The 19,342-nt window shown below is 43.6% G+C and overlaps 1 protein-coding gene across 1 annotated transcript in view; it reads left to right on the top strand.

Moving 5' to 3' along the window:
- gal3st2 (galactose-3-O-sulfotransferase 2) overlaps window positions 1-19,342 on the top strand; it is a 23,948-nt gene that overhangs the window by 911 nt on the left and 3,695 nt on the right. Inside the window, exons 2-4 of the mRNA XM_008278982.1 lie at window positions 350-454; window positions 1,221-1,566; window positions 8,389-9,318. Coding sequence (XP_008277204.1) covers window positions 350-454; window positions 1,221-1,566; window positions 8,389-9,318 — 1,381 coding nt within the window. The remainder of the gene's footprint in view (window positions 1-349; window positions 455-1,220; window positions 1,567-8,388; window positions 9,319-19,342) is intronic.

Genomic DNA, 19,342 nt, shown 5'->3' with positions numbered 1-19,342 from the left:
ATTAACACTTTGTGGTGTGGACCCATATAGACACTTCAAAAGTGTTGAAATCAATTGATTTGGGGATGCTGATTATGCTGTGTGAGTTGGCTGGGATAGGCTCCAGCCCCCCCCCCAACCCTAGTGAGGATTAAGCGGTGTATAGATAATGCATGGATTCCATCACAGTTTTATATATTGTTTCACCCAGAGGTCGTTAGAGCATCTGGAGGAGCAGTGATCACAAAAGTTCGCTTCGTGTTCTCTCATGCTATGATGACCCCCACTCTGAATGAAGTCTGTTAGATAATTGCAATCTACAACTGACCTCAAAGTTACTTCATTCATCTCAAGAATTTCATTCCAGCAGGTCTTTCAGGAGATGGCTGTGCAGCAGGCATCATTCTCTGTGTGTACTACTCATCTTGCTCGTGGTCTGTATTGCAATTCAGACCTTTGTCGCCCGCCAAACCAGGTAATGTCACACTCTCAGCACTGACTTGACTAAGGCTAAAAGACTGTTATGCCTTCAGACTATATGGGAAAGGCCAAACGATGAGGCCATGGTTTAGGAAGCTTTTGATAGGTTAATTGACAACATTTGAATTAATTGGAGGCACACCTGCAGATGTTGACACCCCTTTGAACTTCTTTTTAAACGTCAAGCTCACACTTTTTCTCTACACAAAGTAGAATGAATTAAAAAAACAACTCAACAATTCAGCCCAAACCTGAACTCAAGGTTTAAAACATGGAATACTTTCTGTTTGCATATTAACCACTTTCAAATTTATGTTACAGCTTCTTTCTTTCTAGTGTCACAAAAAAAATGTAATGCTTTATTTTGTAAAATATTGCATTGTTGTACATCAATTTAAATCATATTGACTGTATTTACAACTTTTTTTCAGGAATGACAAGCTGACAGTACTTCCGCCTTTGAGGTTCCTTGTCAAACAGAGTCTGTATCCTACTCAGCAAAATGTATGGATGGGCATGCGTTATGGGTCATCAGTTGCAGTGAAGCTGGACATGAGATCACTACAGACAGAACATCTTCATCATCAGAACAAAGGATATGGAAAACGGTCAGATGACAATCTGTTGACAAGTGTGGCAAAAGTCATCAACATTGCTCAAAGCTCTCAGGTGGAAGCAAGAAAAGTTTATCCTGGCAAAAAAATTCTCCCAAAACCAGGAAGAAAGCCAAGTTTTGAACTTTCCGGTTCTTCCCCCAAAAGAATCGGCATGGTTTTTAATGCAGGCCTTGACAAAAAGGTCAACAGTCGCAAATTTAGATCCAATTTTTTAGAAGCTCATGGAAATAGTGGTCCTACTAAAGCAAACTGCTACCCACAGTCTCACATTGTTTTCCTCAAGACACACAAAACGGCAAGCAGCACCATTCTAAATATCCTATATCGCTATGGGGAAAGCAGGAACTTGACCTTCGCCCTTCCTCTAAACAAACACAGCCAGTTGTTTTATCCATTCTTCTTTGCATCACATTTTGTGGAAGGAGTCAGCAGCAGAAATGTGAAACAATTCCACATCATGTGCAACCACATGAGATTTAAAAAATCTGAGGTGAGCTTCATTTAGACAATGATTCATGCTGTGTCATTTTTTTTTTTTTTTTTTGCCATATGTGTTTTACACTTTACTGATAAATTTACAACCGCGATTATATTAGTTTGTCCATGTTAACACATTGGGGTTTTTTTTGCTTTTTTTTAATGGTTTTGACTTAGGCGACCTGAATAAGGCCCAAAAAATGTGTCAGTCAGCTCCAAAAGGGCCGAAATAGGCCTGTACTTGTGAGTGGCTAACGAGACCAGAGTGAGCTACATGAGATACAATCAAAAAGTTCAGATGCTGTTTCTGTTGTTCACAAATGGAGCACAGCAAAGTCACGCTCATGTAACTGGTGCAGGCAGTACATCTCATGAGTCAAGATTCATTGTTACATTGTGTTATCAGCATCGGGACCTGCATTATGCATGTTTTTGTAACCACTTGCAGGTGTGCACTTGTGATTTCACTGTGGACCTACAGGAGCAGCACCATGTCAAAGCCTGTGAGGATCCCTGTCAAGGCTCAAGATGACCCAGCCTTCACACTGATGATAATGAGAGTTTGGTCTGTGGCTATGACCCACAGACCAAACAAAAGTCTTCAAAGTAGAACACGTCGCAATCTCAATTCAATGACACTCAATTCAATTCTTTAAAACAAACAAACCGGGGATTCCAGCAAGCTGCTTCAACTGGTTGGTGTGAGAGTGGGAATAAGGGGGGTGGGGTAGTGGTTGGGATACCAGAGGGAGAACAGACAAACGATACTTAATAGAGCTAGTAACATTTTGGAGATTGGTGAGGCCAGTGACAACAGATCAAAAACTTGTAGCTCCTGATCCAGAGACACCTGCAGAGAGGACAGAACACAAATTATGGGGAGGACACAAAGTTAGTTTCGAGCAATGGTAATGTCTTACTGTATGGAAGAGAGTGAAAATAGGAGGGAAGGGATGCTCAGTGCATCATGGGAAGTCTCCCAGGAATATAAACCTATAGCAGCATAACTAAGGGACAGCTTGGGTGATCCTAAGCATCCCTAACTACAAGCTTTACCAAAGAGGAAAGTTTTAACCTTAATATTAAACGTAGAGAGAGTGTCTTCCTCCCAAACCCAGACTAGGAGCTGATTCTGCAACAGAGGAGCCTGAAACAGAAGGCTCTGCCTCCTATTCGACTTCTGTAAACTCTGGGAACCACAAGTAAACCTGCAGTCTGAGAGCAAAGTGCTCTGTCAGAGCAATACAGTACAATAAGGTCTTTAAGATATGATGGAGCTTGGTCATTAAGAGTGAGAAGCAGGATTTTAATTTCAACTCTGGAGTTTACAGGGAGTCAGTAAAGAGAAGCTAATTTTGGGAGAAATAAGAATGTTCGGAGTGACTCCTAACGGCGGAGCCCCTCTGGAGGCCAGACTCGGGCCGGGAGCTGGTGAAGGTGGATCCCCTCTGGAGGCCGGACTTGGGCCTGGAGCCGGCGAAGGTGGATCCCCTCTGGAGGCCAAGGCTCAGGAGCATGACAGGCTGGGGCAGTCTCTCTGCCAGCAGGATTGCCATCCCATTCTGGCAGGTCCCAACACCCCGAGCCGGTAGAGACAGCATCGACCCGCTCAGAAACAGGATCAAAGGTGGCGTCAACCCGCTCGGAAACAGGATCAGAGGTGGCCTCGACCTGCCGGGAAACAGGATCGGAGGCAGTGTCGAACTTGCTCGAAAAGAGGAACCGGAGAGACGGCGTCGACCCACTCGAGAACAGAAACAGGAGAGACGGTGTCGACCCACTCGAGAACAGGAACAGGAGAGACGGTGTCGACCCGCTGGGGCACAGGAACAGAGGCAGCGTCGACCCGCTCAGAAACAGGATCAAAGGTGCCGTCGACCCATTCTGAAACAGGATCAGAGGTGGCCTCGACCCACCAGGAAACAGGGTCAGAAGCAGTGTCGACCTGCTCGAGAACAGGAACCGGAGAGACGGCGTCCACCCACTCGAGAACACAAACAGGAAAGACGACGTCGACCCACTGGAGAACAGGAACAGGAAAGATGGTGTCGACCCGCTCGGGCACAGGAACAGAGGCAGCGTCGACCCACCCGAGAACAGGAACAGAGGTGGCGTTGACCTGCTCAGGCACAGGAACAGGACAGATGGCATTGACCCGCTCGAGAACAGGAACAGAGACGGCGTCGACCCGCTGGAGAACAGGAACAGAAACGGCGTTGACCCACTCGAGAACAGGAACAGAGGCGGCGTCGACCCACTCGAGAACAGGAACAGAGGCAGTGTCGACCCGCTTGAGAACAGGAACAGAGGTGGCGTCGACCCGCTCAGGCACAGGAACAGGAAAGACGGCGTCGACCTGCTCGAGAACAGGAACAGAGACGGCGTCGACCCGCTCGAGAACAGGAACAGAGACGGCGTCGACCCGCTCGAGAACAGGAACAGAAGCGACGTCAACCCACTCGAGAACAGGATCAGAGGCGGCGTCAACCCGCTCAGGCACAGGAACAGAGGTGGCATCAACCCGCTCAGGCACAGGAACAGGAGAGACGGTGTCAACCCGCTCGAGTACAGGAACAGAGACGGCGTTGACCCGCTCGAGAACAGGAACAGAAGCGGCGTCGACCTACTCGAGAACAGGAACGGAGGTGGCGTCGACCCACTCGAGGACAGGAACAGAGGCAGCATCGACCTGCTCAGGCACAGGAACAGAGGCGGTGGCAAACCGCTGGAGAACAGGAACAGGATCAGGAACCGGCTTGGTGGCATCGTTAACCCATCCAGGAACTGGAACCGCCTCAGTGGCAGCGTCGACCCACCCGGGAACAGGAACAGGCTTGGTGGTGGCATCGACCCGTCCAGGAACAGGAACCAGCTCGGTGGCAGCATTGACCCGCCCAGGAACAGGAGCAGGAACTGGCTCGGTGGTGACATCAACCACCGGCGTCGGCTTCCTGGAACGTCTCCCAGGAAGTGGCTCCTGAGAGTCACAGAGAGCAGGTACAGGTGGGAAACTGGGAGCAATGGCCTCGAAATTATCCAGGGCTCTATTATAAATTATGTCAGCTCACGGGACAAAATGCTGATAGAGGTTGACTGGGGGTCTCCACTACGTTGTGCAGCTCACTTTCCATCGGGTGGCGTCTTAAAGGCCAGGCGGGTTCCCCAGAAGGGAGACTTCCAGTCATCAACTGGGACATCTAGGGGGGCAGGAGTAGTGGGAACCTGCGGTTCCAAAAGAGGAGACGGCAGATCAAGTACGGAAGAGTTACTCACCAGAGTTGTACCGCTAGCACTCTGGCTAGGTGCTGAGAGGATGCTCATCTGAGCAGTCAGCTGTAACACACTCCGCGAAAGTTCTTGCAGCGAATCCATTGCTCTTGCCGACATGTGGTCATGTCTGCCGAGAAGGATCCCTTGGGAACTAATTGCTTCCTTTAGGGTGTCGGGGGTCCCTGGGTCCATGTTGGCCAAAGGATTCTGTTAGGAGTGAGCTCCTAAATTACAGGAAGTGGACCCAAAATGCGTCAACGAAGGCGGGTTGCAATAATAAAGGGGGTTTTTATTCAGGGAGGGAGTGAGGACACCAAGGAAGCAGGAGGGGGAAGTGCCGGTGCACGCTGGTCTTCGTGAGAGGAGGTGAGAGGGTCTTTTGGGGGCTCCAGCGGTGTGCTCCAGTGCAGGGGGGGGAATCCATGCTCCAGGGAGAAGGTGCTCGTGACAGCTTGGATCCAGTGGGGGAAACCCGAAGGGCTGTTGCTGGTGGTTGCCTCATGATGGCTGGGCTGGGGAGACGTCAGGCTGAGGAGGCTCTGAAGGGAATGCCAATACGACAATGTCAGCATAAAACAAACAATAAGCACGAGAACTCGAGACAAAGCGTGGCCGATCTACGGCTCCTGTGGAATGAATCCTCTGGTGCCACATCACAGGAAGAAGCCGGCTTAAAAGCAGCGCTGATTATGATGCGGGACAGGTGCGGAGGAGAGTCCTCCTCGACCATGGCCCCGCCCAGCCTGAAAATGCAGCGCACACAGCAGCGCAGCAAAACACACAGGAAGAACACTACTAAACCAAAAGCACAAGACTCGAATCCCAACAAAGATCTCCTTTACTGATTCCTTTAAGAACTCTGCCTGCAGCTTCTTCTTCTTCATTTTTTTTTTTTTTTTTAATTTTTATCAGCTGGAGGTTTTTAGGAGAATTATTGGGACATCCTGATGATAAAGAGTTACAATTGTCAAGCCTAGAGGTTAGAAATGCTTGGATTACATTTTCAACATCACTCTGAGACATGATGTTCCTGTTTTTGACAAAACTATGCAGGTGAAAGAAGGCTATCCTAAAGAAGTGCCTTATGTGTGACTGAAAGGACACATCCTGGTCAAAAATAGCACCAAGGTTTCTCAAAGTAGGACTTGAGGCCAGGCCAATGCCATCCAAAATACTGGTTAGACAGTGGTTTCTGAAGTGCTCAGGGCCAAATACCATAACTTCAGTTCAGTCTGAACCTAGTTGAAGACAACTATAGGTCATCCAGGTCTTTATGTCCTTTAGACATGCTTGGAGTTTAACTAACTGGTTTCATTTGGTTTTTACAGATAAATGTAATTGAGTGCAATCTGCATAAGAATGGCAATATATGCATTGTTTCCTCATAAAAAAGGGCCTAAGGGGAGCAATTCGAAAGTAAATACTATCTGTCCTAACACAAAATCCTGTGGAACTCCATAACTATCTCTGGTGTGAGTGGAAGAATCATCATTAACACACACAAAAAAAAGGAACCTATATGATGATGTGATTTAAAACAGTTTAATGCAGTTCCTTTAACCCCAATGGCATGTTCCAATCTCTGTAATAGGATCTTGTGATCAACTGGGTCAAATGTGTCACTGAGATCCAGCAGGACAAGTAGTGTGAAGAGTCCATTGTCTGATGCTGTAAGAAGATCATTGGTGACTTTTGTCAGTGCTGGTAATGTACTCCGATGCATTCTAAATGTTGACTGAAACTGTGAGGATCCTAGACTTTGTTTCACTGGGTTTTTGTGTTTTTGTCTGTCTTTGGGTTTTGGTGGGTGTGCCTTTGTTCACTGCAGGTTGGGCGGAGCCGATCAGGAGAGATCGCTGGCAGCTGTGGCTCATCGGCTCATCAGCTGTGCCCAGCTTAAATACTGGCGTCTCACAGAAGACCGACGCCAGAGGATTGTGATACCTACCACGGGGTAACAGTCAGGCCACGAGCTGCTACACCGCACTGAGCATGTCCAGCTTTCTTGATGTTCTCAAGTTTCGAGTTAATGGTATGTTTCTCTGCCTTGTCTCCAGTTCTCCTCTTCGGCTCCAGCACTCGGCACACCTCCAAGCTCTCCAGCGTTTTGCCACCCATGGGAATTCACTACCACGGACACCTTCACCGGGAGACCCTTCACGAGAGCACCCCCCCACGAGCACTGAACCCTGAGCACCGGACCCCTGTGCACCACCCCGGTTTCCCTCGTCACGGCTCCCTCTCTGCACGAGGAAAAACCCCACACACTCTCAGGCACCGGCTCGTCGTGCACCACTCTCGGGACCCCTCTTCCTCGGATCACAACCCCAAAGAACTTCACCCCACCACCTTCCTTCAATAAATCCTGTTTCCTTTAACCCTTCTCCCCGTCTCCCTTTTCGTTTGGGTCCACCCGCACTGTCACTGATCACGAGTCGTCACAGAAACTCTTCAAACAAACCATTTCTGTCCAAGACATGAGACGGTGCATTGGGTCAGGGCAGACCAAGAGGAAATTTGTTGCTGCCCTAGATTTGGTTCTCTGTGGTTTCTTCCTCTTCACTCATAAGAAATTTAGGGAGAAATGGGGTAATTGCTATATTAATAAATAGTTGCAGACTGAACTTTTTGATTGCACCTCATATCTGGGGTCTCTGTAATCATTCCCAGGGCCCGAATGTGTTTTTCTTGTGCTCATATACAATATGTAGACTGTTGTCTGGCATGGGATTGGTGGACCAATACTGCTTAATGTGCTATCAGTTAAACTGAGCTGATGAACAGCAACATTGAACAACCCCCTACCTCCTACATGCCTGTGTGGATACCACTTTGACTAGGATTAGGTATTCAAGTGAAGCATCTTAGTATAGTCTTACAATGTCTGTGTCCATTGGGGAAGGGTGTGTTATATGTTACTTATACAGTCGTGAACAAGATGACTTACACTTGTAAAGACCATGTACATCATGGCAGTCTTACGTTTCTAACGACTCCTATAACTCTTAATTTTCTATGATGGAATCCTTAGAAAGCATACATCTTTGTCACAACAAACAATCATGCATTGTATTTTTTTCAAAGAGTTATTACAGGTCTTATGGAAATATGACAAAATCTGCTGGGTCAAAAACATACATACATATATACAGCATCTGGATTGACAAGTTTTGCTCATGAAGAAAGCTTTTCTTAGTGGATCTGCATAGATCTTAAAGAAGCTTGCCAGAAGCTTGTGGACGGCTACCAAAAGCATCTTGTTGAGGTGAAAATGACATTTAACTATCAGCATTGCTGTATGTATGTTTTTGCCCCTGCAGAATTAGTAAAATTTCTAAAAGATCTAAAGTAAATCTTAGAACAACGAAAATGCATGATTGTTTTTATGATGAAGACGCATGTGTTTCAATGATTCCATCATAGAAAATCAAGAGTTATACAAGTCAGTGGAAACTCAGAAATGCCATGATATACAAAATTGGAAAGTCAATAACTTTTGTTCATAACCATATGCCATGTATTGAAATTTTAACTGGAAATATTTGTTTCCTATCTTATGTCCTAGGTGGAAAAGGTGATGCCTGAGGATACCTTCTACTTTTCCATCCTGAGACATCCTGTGGCTATGATGGAATCCATCTTTATTTACTTCAAGAGCATTCCAGCCTTCCATAACACCTATAGCCTGGATGACTTCTTAGACCACAGCTGGAGAAACTATAACTCATCAGTCCTCAACAATCACTATGCTCACAATATCCTGGCTTTTGACTTTGGCTTTGACAACAATGTTGCAGCTGGTGCTGAAGACTTGGAGGAAAGAGCCACCGTGGCTATTGCAGCAATAGAACAGGACTTCAACCTTATTCTTATTTCAGAATACTTTGACGAGTCCATGATCTTGCTAAAGCATGTTCTCTGCTGGTCATTGGAAGATGTGGTTTCATTCCGGCTTAACAGTCGCAGTGAAAAAAATCGCCACCATCTTTTACATGCCACTGCAGAGAAAATCAAAAAGTGGAATGCTTTAGACTGGAGAATTTACCTGCATTTTAACACCACCTTCTGGCACAAAGTGGATAGTCTGGTTGGACAAGAAAAGCTGAATAGGGAAATATCTCAGTTGAAAGATCTACAAGCCAAGCTAGCAAACACCTGCCTCAAAGATGGGGGGGCAGTAGACCCATCACATGTAAAAGACGCTGGGCTGAAGCCATTCCAGTATGGAGCAGCTGTAATTCAAGGCTATAACCTAAACCCACACCTAGATAGACAAATGAAAACAAAATGTCAGAGACTTGTAACACCAGAACTGCAGTATACAGACCATTTGTACACACAGCAATTCCCACAGGAAGCTGCAAAGCACAGACAAGCAACTAAAATAGTTAGTCGCCACCGCTCAGACAAAACTGCCATGAGAGGAATGATCCAAGAGATTGGCCATCAGAAACAATCAAATCTCAAAAACCAAGCAGCTTCCACAATTGCCCTGGTAACAAATACAGAAGCTGACAATAAAAGAAATATGCCTTAAGTGGTACCTGTGACTAATATAAACATGTTACATACACCGATCAGCCACAATATTAAAACCACTGTCATGTGACATGATTTACACTGATTATCTCATTACAATGGTTTTTGTCAAGGAATGGAATATATTAGGCAGTCTGACAAAGTCCCACAGGAGAGTTACTGTAGCACAAATAGCTGAAAACCTTGATGCAGGCTATGATAGCAAGGTGCCAGAACACAAAGTGCATCACAGCTTACAACTACATATCAGTAGACCAGTCAGAGTACCCATGCCAACCCCATTGGCCAACGCACCCACAATGAGAATGTGAATTTAGCCATGTAGCAATGGAAAAAGGTGGTCTGATCTGATGAATCATGTTTTCTTTTACATTATGTGAATGGCCAGGTGTGTATGTGCATCTTTTAACTAGGTAAGAGCTAGCAGCAGGTCTATCTATCTATCTATCTATCTATCTATCTATCTATCTATCTATCTATCTATCTATCTATCTACGTCTTGCTAATGATACCACATTACATCTTCAGAGATCATGTGGTATTAATGTCTCCAAGGGTCAGAGATGTTTTGGCAGCACGAGGGGGACCTACACAATATTAGAAAGGTCCTTGAAGGATGCATGAAGATGGAGAAAACAGCATACTATTTTTGTTAAATTTATAACAGTAAAAGCAGTAAATCTAGAAATATTAAGGTTTTTTTTAAATGTGATACCATAACAGCTGTAAAAGTGAATAACAGTTTTGTGGCAGTCAACCACCATCTTGTTCTAAAAACTAATGGTAATGGGATATTAGCAGTCGTCTCTAATGTCAAAAAGAGACACTTGTAAGTTTTAGATATGTTGGTAGACATATTTGTGGACAGAGCTAGGCTACTTACTACCAGCTGCTTTCAGTCTTTATGCTAAGCCAGGCTGACAACATCCTGACTCCAGTACTTTACTTAACATACAGTCAGACGATTGTTGTCCAACTTTTGATTGGTCATTCAGAAATGAAACAACCCAGTTAATATCCAAAAGTGTCAAAGAGAGAGACATTTGGAACATACACAGGGTCAGATGCTAAAAGGGAATCCTGGTCTTTTTAACTGATCTTTTTCACAATGGCTAAATCTTTCTGCCTGCAGCATTTTGTTTATTATTAATGAGATTGATTTCTGATGAAGAAATCTTAGTTTTCTAATTTCTGCTCAGTCAGAGCTGCTGTTCAGTGATAAACCATAACCGATAAAGCTTTGATCATGTTTGTTAACCAACTGTAACTGTAGAGATTTTATTGAAAAATGTTAACCCAATAATATTTTAAAGAAACGTATTTGCTTACATTTCCCAGAAAGATCATCTGCTTTTTGGTTTTCTGTTTTTCATAAGAAGCTAGTGGTGAGATCAGTTTCTATAGAGTTACAATGGAATCAAATAGTATACCTATATTTTACTAAGCGGTAATGTTTTACACAGCACTCTCAATCTTAGAATACCAAAGGAAAACAGCAAGGTTTTTATCTTCCATTATCTATACACCGCTTAATTCTCTGTAGGTTCTAGGGGGTTCTTGCAGGTTTTCAGTCTCAGCTGACTTGAGGCAAAGACAGGGTACACCCTGGACAGGTCACCGGTCTATTACAGGCCCACATAGAAAAACAGACTATCAAGCACACTCACATTCACACCTACAGACAACTTAGAATCACCAATTAACCTTAGCATGTCTTTGGACTATAGGAGAAGGCCAGAGCACCTAGTGATAACCCACGTAGGTACAGGGAGAACATGCAAACTCCACACAAAAAGATCTCAGGACCTTCTAGTTGTAAGGCGACAGAGCTAAACACAACACACTATGATGCTCAGTCAGGAAACAAAGTAATAAAAATAAATAATGTTTGACGCGAAGATGAAAGAACATTATATTTTTTTATTCAACTCTTTTTTTTTTTTTTTTTTTAAACCACACGACAACTATATGGTCTATATGTAGGCTTTTCTACCTCAGTGGTTACCCATTGTAGGATATGAACAAACACAGCTGCCAGAGAGACACAAAACTTTACAGCCCTTCACAGGAAGGTATAAATCAACAGATCACACCACCAGAGCTTCAAAGGGAACTATCAGATAAGAGACACTCAAGGAGAGCCTGACTAACCAAATGGTGGAATGGAAAACAGGCGTCAAGGTGATCTTTATTGCTCTACCCCTCCTCCTCTCTCTGCTCTGGACCTAAAGAATGCGAGTATAGACAATGGGGAGGAAAGCACGAGAGGATCTTAATGTGCCTTCACTATCTTATGTTAGTCATTAAATGTGGAAGTATAAAACATCCTGATAAATACTCCAAAGCTTAATCATAGTTGGATACACCCCTTTTGATTTTATCTGCTTGGTATATAATCATATATCCTACGTACTGTATTATCCTTGTAACCGTGAGAGATAAATATCTCATGTTTAGACTCTTTGCGATCCTCTAAATGTGAGATATTCATTTCCAACAAGCTTAACTTTGTATAACTACAAGTACATATAGTTCTAGAGTAACATCGTTGCTTTCAGAACAAAACTCTGAACACCTCATGACCCCCCTTTGACCACAGGGGTGTCATATCTAACTGCCCTTGTGGGAAGAGAGCTCTTTGTGATTGGTCAGTTATTTTACTATTAAAGCCTCTTCAACCGAAAGACTGCGGAATTTTCTAACTGCAGTAGAACTTCTCACTTTGGTCTCTTTTGTTAACTGCCACATCCTGATCTTATTCTCTGAAGCTGAAGGCCTCGTCTCTCCCATAGACTGTATAAAAGATGGATGTAGCAACAGGTCCTGAAAAATGAAGCCAACCCGGAAGTGTCAAAAACCTGCAATATCATTACGTCCGCTAGTTGCTGGCTCCAAAAACCCTGGCTCCCATTGACTTGAATTGGAAAAGAAGTGATCACATATCACGAAATACCGCATTCCTGCAGCTCAGGATTTTTTTCTTATTAGTTTTCATAGTGGGCTGCAAGGTGGCGCAGTTGGTGGCACTGTTGCCTCGCAGCTAGAAGGTTGCCGGTTCGCGTCCCGGTGGGGGCACCGGAATCTTTCTGCGTGGAGTTTGCATGTTCTCCCCGTGCAGCGTGGGTTCTCTCCGGGTTCTCTGGCTTCCTCCCACACATTCCAAAAACATGTTGAGGTTAATTGGTGATTCTAAATTGTCCGTAGGTGTGAATGTGAGTGTGCTTGGTTGTCTGTCTCTAAGTGTGGCCCTGCGATAGACTGGCGACCTGTCCAGGGTGTCCCCTGCCTTCGCCCTAAGTCGGCTGGGATAGGCTCCAGCCCCCCCGCGACCCTGGTGAGGATTAAGCGGTGTATAGATAATGGATGGATGGATAGTTTTCATAGTCAAATCCAGAGATCAGGTGGCCAATCTGAAAATAAATCAAAACTGAATGTTTTAAAAATCGTCAAAATTTTGCGGGGCAAGGGGCGTGGCTGGCTTGATTGACAGTCGGCAACTACGATGCAGACGAAGCGAGCAGAAGGCAGTAAATGTGGGCGGGCAGAGAGGGCCTGCCTCTCAATCCCTCTGACCAATTGCTTGGTTCCTCCCCCCTCCGACGATTTTTGCGTCACTGGCTCCAAAAATCCAAGATGTCAACCAGGAAGTAGCAAAACCCTGGCTTCATTTTCTCAGTTCAGAAACCAATGGGTGACGTCACGGTAGCTACGTCCTTTTTTTATACAGTCTATGGTCTCTCCCAACATCAGATGTCGCTGCATCCGCACCCGAATCCAAGGACACCGCAACGAGTGTTTCATAATTACAACTGGCCTTTAAACAAATATTCCAAATTTAACAGTTATCTGCTGCTTCGGGTGAAAAGGCGTTTCAAGCCTCAGAGCCACACTCCTGATCTATATTCGGTTGCTCACTCTCAGATTCTCAATCAGCATTTTCATCTTGGTTTGTGTTTTATGTTTGTTGTAGTTATTTGTTTGTTTCAGTTAGTAATAAATGTTTTGTGCGTATACAGTTTCCTGTGTTTTCTGTAGCTTACTTTCAGTCACTTTACATATGTGATCTTCATAGTTACCTGAGCTCAAAGTTACTTCCCTGACATTATAAAACACTCTTGATTGATCACCAAGAGTAAACAGTTTATTAGAATTGTTGTGCTGATTCTGAAATTATATCATTGGACGAATAATTTAGAGGTTGGTTTTGATCATTTTAAATAATGCAATCATTTGCTTGAGTGTGGAGATAAGTATATCTTATTTCCTACCCTACACCATTCACACGCTGTCATGCAAGGTGCTTGCCTGTCATCAGGAGCATCTTCAGGTTTAACGTCTTGTTAACCCGATTCTTTAGATGGACGCCCAAGAACAAACCGGTGAAATCTTCAGTTCATAGCTGTAGAATTTATTTAGGTCACAGGTATAAAGTGAGGCAGCGCTGGACTCGGAGGGACAGGACTCTCGCACTATCATAGGGAGGCCCAATATCTGGAAATGATTCACATTTATCTTCTTGGGCTGGGCCTGCCCCGAACAGAGTTTGGACTTGTACGCAACCGAGTATAATTGGCCAGTTACTGTGACATGAACAGGCTAACCACTTTTCACGTGGAAGTTCACTAAAATGTAAACAGAACTGCTTGGATTGAATACAAAGTGTGTGTGTGTTGTCCAAAAAGCATGTATCTAAAGCAACTGATAGAATAGAGGAGTTTCCACTGTCTCCCAGTATGTGAACCAGTTCTCACCGGCCATGTTATCTTCAAGGACGTACATTGCGCTAAGTAGAAAAGTGTAAAACAGGATTATAGGTTAAGTGGAAAAATACAGATTCAGAATACATGATAGTTCGAATTGTTGCTAATTATAACAGTCTTGCCCAAGGACACTTTGGCAAACAGAGAGGTCAGGGATCGGACTGCCTATGCCACCTGGCCCAAAGCCATTCTTTGTTGGATATTTGATCATCACAACAATAAGCTCAGGTTTGAGGTCTGGTGGGCCAAAACTGGGTCTCAAAAAATGTATGCATGAATAAGTAACATCTTCAAACTCCATTTTTAAAAATATTACCTAAGATTAATAAGAACCTGGATCACTGTAAAGCCAGACCCATGATATCTGGTAATGGATCTCTGACTGAGCCCTGTGCTCAGTCAACATTTTCATAAAACCTCTCATGAAAGAAGTCTTCTACTTTCTCAAAGACCCACAGATATATTTAGTAATCTTATGAATATTTGTTGTGCTACAGACTAATATATGGTGATTCTAGATGTAGCCTCGTTATACACCAATATTGATCTCAAAGAAGGCCTGCTAGTTCTACAACACAACTGTCACTAAGGTTTGATTCTTCTCTTCCTAACCATTTTATACTCACAGAACGTGTTTCTTTATCAGGACTCCTTCTATAGGCAACATATCTGTGTAGATTCTAAGTCAGGGGTGTCCAATCGTGGTCCTCGAGGGCCACAGTCCTACATGTTTTAGATGTTTCCCTCTTCCAACACACTTGATTCAAATGATCAGCACATCATCAAGCTCTGCAGAAGCCTGATAACAATCCTGATCATTTGAATCAGGTGTGTTGGAAGAGGGAAATGTCTAAAACATGCAGGACTGTGGCCCTTGAGGACCACGATTGGACACCCCTGTTCTAAGTCATCCGGTTTCTGGTTATTCTAGGAGTTTCTGAAGAAAGCAACAGGCCTTTTCTTTTAGGTTCTTGAAAACATTTCATTTCTCAACCAAGAGGCTTATTCAGTTCTAACTGACTAGTTGGGAATTTCAGATGTTTATATTCACTTCTGACATGACATGTTCCATATCCATTGTTGTGTAAACTGGCAACTCTACAACTATTATTCCTGCCGTTGCTGTTGGACCACCAGATTTCACAACCATTCATTCCTTGAGGTATATGAGTTTGTTAATGGTCCATTAGTCATGGAAGCTCATTTGGCCTCATTTGATTTGTATTTAGTCAATAAGAGACATAGTGTCATGCCTTCCACCTCTGCCTCGGCTTCGTTTGCAGCTCTCCCTTTCTTTCCTTTCCCTTTTCTCTTAATGTGGGCATGATTGAAGTGGGTGGGTGGGTGTGTATGCATCGCTACAAATGGACAATTAGCTGAGTAAGAACACTTGCACAGGAGAGTGACTCATCTGCAAATAATCACCTCCGTCTCCTATATAACCTGGTCTCAGCTCATCATTTGATGCTAGCCTGTTGGTCAGATTACAGTCAGTCAGCCAGCTCAGGCCAAATAGTTCTGTGCAGCTGTTTTTGTTCTGGTTTCACCTACTTTTTCTTCTGCCGAGATATCTGATATGCTCCTCGCTTGGACCATGCAATCCTCTGACACACTTACAACCAACCTGGAATTTGGCTCATCTCTGGATCACTCTTTTCTGTGTCTGCAAACTGTTGTTCCAGCTCAGCACCCCTATGAGCCCAACTCCACACCTCCCCTCCACAAATTCCCTGACCACTCTTTCTAACCTCTGGCTTCCATCTAAGAAATTGAGCTTGTAATGTGCATTGTGCTCTTGCTTTTGTTAACACTTACTAGTCCCCGTTCCTCGAATTCTTTTTGCTACCTAAATTTGGCTATGGTAGTGTGAATGTGCTTAGTGCTCTATTCTTGTGTAGTCTATTGCGCTGTGTCACGCATTCAGTTTCTGGTTTGGGGTGTCCATAATTATGGTTGTAGTTTTCTAATACTGCTCCCGGCCTTGTGATACTTGGTTCTGGTCAATAACCACCCTGCCAAATTACTATTCTTAAGATTTAGTCTGTATTGTTTTTTTTCTCTAAATGTAGCAAGCCTGAATAGTTTGACCTCCACTGTTTCTGTAGTGTCAGCATTTGTGGGTCATTTCCCTAGTCTCAGCTCCTTAGGTTTGGTAGTTCCCCTGGCTTCTCACTGGAGGTCACTATTGTACTTTGATTAGCTTTAAATTCTGTGCTCCTGTAGTTCATTCTCTAGCCAGTTTCCCTTCTTTGTTCCTGAACTAGGTCACTATCCCCTCATTGTGCCCTTTTATATTGCTTTGTGAATAAACTGTCAATAAATCCTTTTTCACAAAAAGCTGCTGTTTTCTTTGTACGCCTGGGTCTCTAACTTGCCATGACACATAGACATATTTAATTGATAGCATTGCTTGTAATCTGTAGTAAAGTGTTTTTTGTTTGTGTGTTTAAAAAAAAAAAAAGTGTAGTTCTTTGCAACTGCTTTGTTGTAAATGTCCTTGTGCACTTGGGCAACTTGTCAAATAACACCAGGCATGTTGGTGTTGGCTGTGTGAGATCCAGCTGTAGGTATTCAAATAGTGCATTTGGTTGTGGATAATAATTTTGTGCACAAATTACACTAGATTGACAACTGTCTGAGAAGCTTTTAGTGAAACAATGTTATTTCTGTGTACCTGCATTCTTTGACAATGTAGACTTCAAGGAAACAGACAAAGCTTTTTTATTTTAACCATATTTTATTTCGTCATAAAATAAATCCCTGTGATACCATTGATGGTGTATCCATATGGGCCAAGATCGGACAGCAAGTCACTATGTGTAGGCCTACTTGTCTTCACATCAGAAAGGTGAGCTGTCACACACAAAATGGCAGTTCAGTCAAACATGACCTTTGTCTGATTGACTAGAATGCCATTACTTTAACGGGGAACTAAAGCCAGCACTGTTCCATATCTCATGTCTGAAAAGGGCTATTGTGTACAGTGTAACACAACCTTCAGAAAACTATTATTTGACCAATTGCTTTTGTACATCTGGGTGACAGGGATTTGCTGTCAGCTGTGACCACATGACCCAAGAATTTAACTTTTTCTTGAACCCACTGTAACTTATTCAAGTTTATTTTGTGTGTCTGGTATCAGCAAATGTTTCAGCAGGGTCAAAGAGTTATGGAAGGCGAGTAAATTATTAAATTGAAATTAAATTATCAAGAAAATGATCATTTAATGCAGCATTAGGGTTGGGTGTCTATCCATTAATGTAACATCTTAGTTCACATTTATGCTTTGCTGAAAGTTATATGAAAATGTTCTTAAGTTGGACCTAATAAGATTGCCAGCACGAAATCTACGGCTAAGTGAGATCTAGGACAAAGAAGGTAGCAGTTAGTTGGTTGTGTTTTTGGAACTTTGGTTTTAAGTTTGATTAGGGCTTTCTGTCAGGTAGCTATCAGACTGTGTTGGAGCACAGCACTTCCCAGTTTCACTCTTTGTCTTTCAATAGGTAGGCCATTCCCTCTGTTGCTACCTGGCTGAAATCTGAAAGAGGTGGGTTCAGCTATAGTACTTCCTGGTCTTTAAACACACATGCTATGCTGTAGCGTCAGCAGAATAATCAGCCTTTTTGTGTCTGCCCTCATTATGTGAAGACCGAATTGGGTAAAGACCTGCAAGTATATCTACTCCTCATTTGAATACCATGCAATCAGTGTCACTGCACTGGTTAAGCTAATTGTTGTTGTCATATACCGCCCTTCATGGTGTCAACTGGGTAACTTTGTAGCTGAAGTGGACATGCTATTCTCGGCCATTCAGGATTATGGCCACTTATTGTCACGGTTTTAAACTGGTTCACTCCACCGAGACTGCACTCCTATCTGTAACAGAATCACTGCATTCTGCTAGAGCTGCTGGACAGTCTTGAGCTCTATTGCTGTTAGATTTGTCAGCTGCCTTTAACATGGTTAACCACCAAATTCTCCTCTCCACACTCACTGAGCTTAATATCTGAGGATCTCCCCTCTGCTGGTTCATGTCCTACCTCTCAGGGAGATACTTCAGAGTATCTTGGAGGGGGACAAGTGTCTGAACTGCACAACCTATCCACAGGGGTTCCTTAAGGGTCGGTGCTTGGTCCCCTCCTCTTCTTAATAAGATAAAGATAAAGATAAAGAGACTTTATTGTCATTGTGCAGGAGTACAACGAAACTTGTGTGGAAGAACACGACAATAGCAGCAAGAAATAAAAATAATTTAAACAAAGTACTATATACACAAAGCATTATATACAATAAAGTGAGTAATATACATAACCTCACTTGGCACAATAATCCATGCCCACGGTTTCTCATCCCATTGCGATGCTGATGATCAGCTCTTCCTGTCGTTCCCCCCAGATGACTACATGGTTTCCAGCTTGAATTAACCCAACTCAAACCCACAAACTTACTGGCAGCCCTCCCCGCATGAAAGGTTAAACATCTGCAGATGGTCCAGAACACAGTAGCATGTCTGGTTGTCAAGCAGCCAAAAACAGAACATCACCCCGCTGTTCAAATAGCCTCACTGGCTTCCAGTTGCTGCCCACATCAAATTCAAAATCCTGAAATGTGCCCACAAAACTACAATGATAACAGCTCTAGCCTACCTGAACTCTCTCATTCAGGTCTACACTCCCTCCTGCTCATTATGCTCGGCCAACAAAAGCTGCCTGAGACAACCACCACAACAGAGCCCAAGGTCGATAGCTAGACTCTTCTCTTCTGTGGTTCCCCGGAGGTGGAACGAGCTACCAAACTGTTCGATCTGCAAAGTCCCTCTCAGTCGTTAAGAAAACATTAAATACCCAGCTCTTTACTGAACACCTCTGTACTTGACAGACTGGAAAAAAATAAAAAATAAAAATAGCTATATATATATATATATATATACACACTACCGGTCAAAAGTTTTAGAACACCCTAATTTTTCCAGTTATTTATTGCAATTCAAGTTGTACAAGTCCAATGAATAGCTTGAAATGATACAAAGGTAAGCACTGAACAGCCAGAGGTTTAAAAAAAAAGGTTTGGTTACACAAAACCGAAAAATAATGTACATTTCAGAATTATACAAAAAGGCCTTTTCCAGGAAACATGAAGTGGGTTAACAATTTAAAGCTGTTCTGCAGCAGTGAAGGTTGAAAAAGCCTTAAAAGCTGGTGCTACTAATTCCTACAGGTG

This window comes from Stegastes partitus, unplaced genomic scaffold (assembly GCF_000690725.1).
Source record: "Stegastes partitus isolate 25-593 unplaced genomic scaffold, Stegastes_partitus-1.0.2 Scaffold140, whole genome shotgun sequence".
NCBI lineage: Eukaryota > Metazoa > Chordata > Actinopteri > Pomacentridae > Stegastes > Stegastes partitus.
The sequence above is the reverse complement of the archived record's forward strand: the minus strand, read 5'-3'. Positions and strand labels throughout refer to the sequence as shown.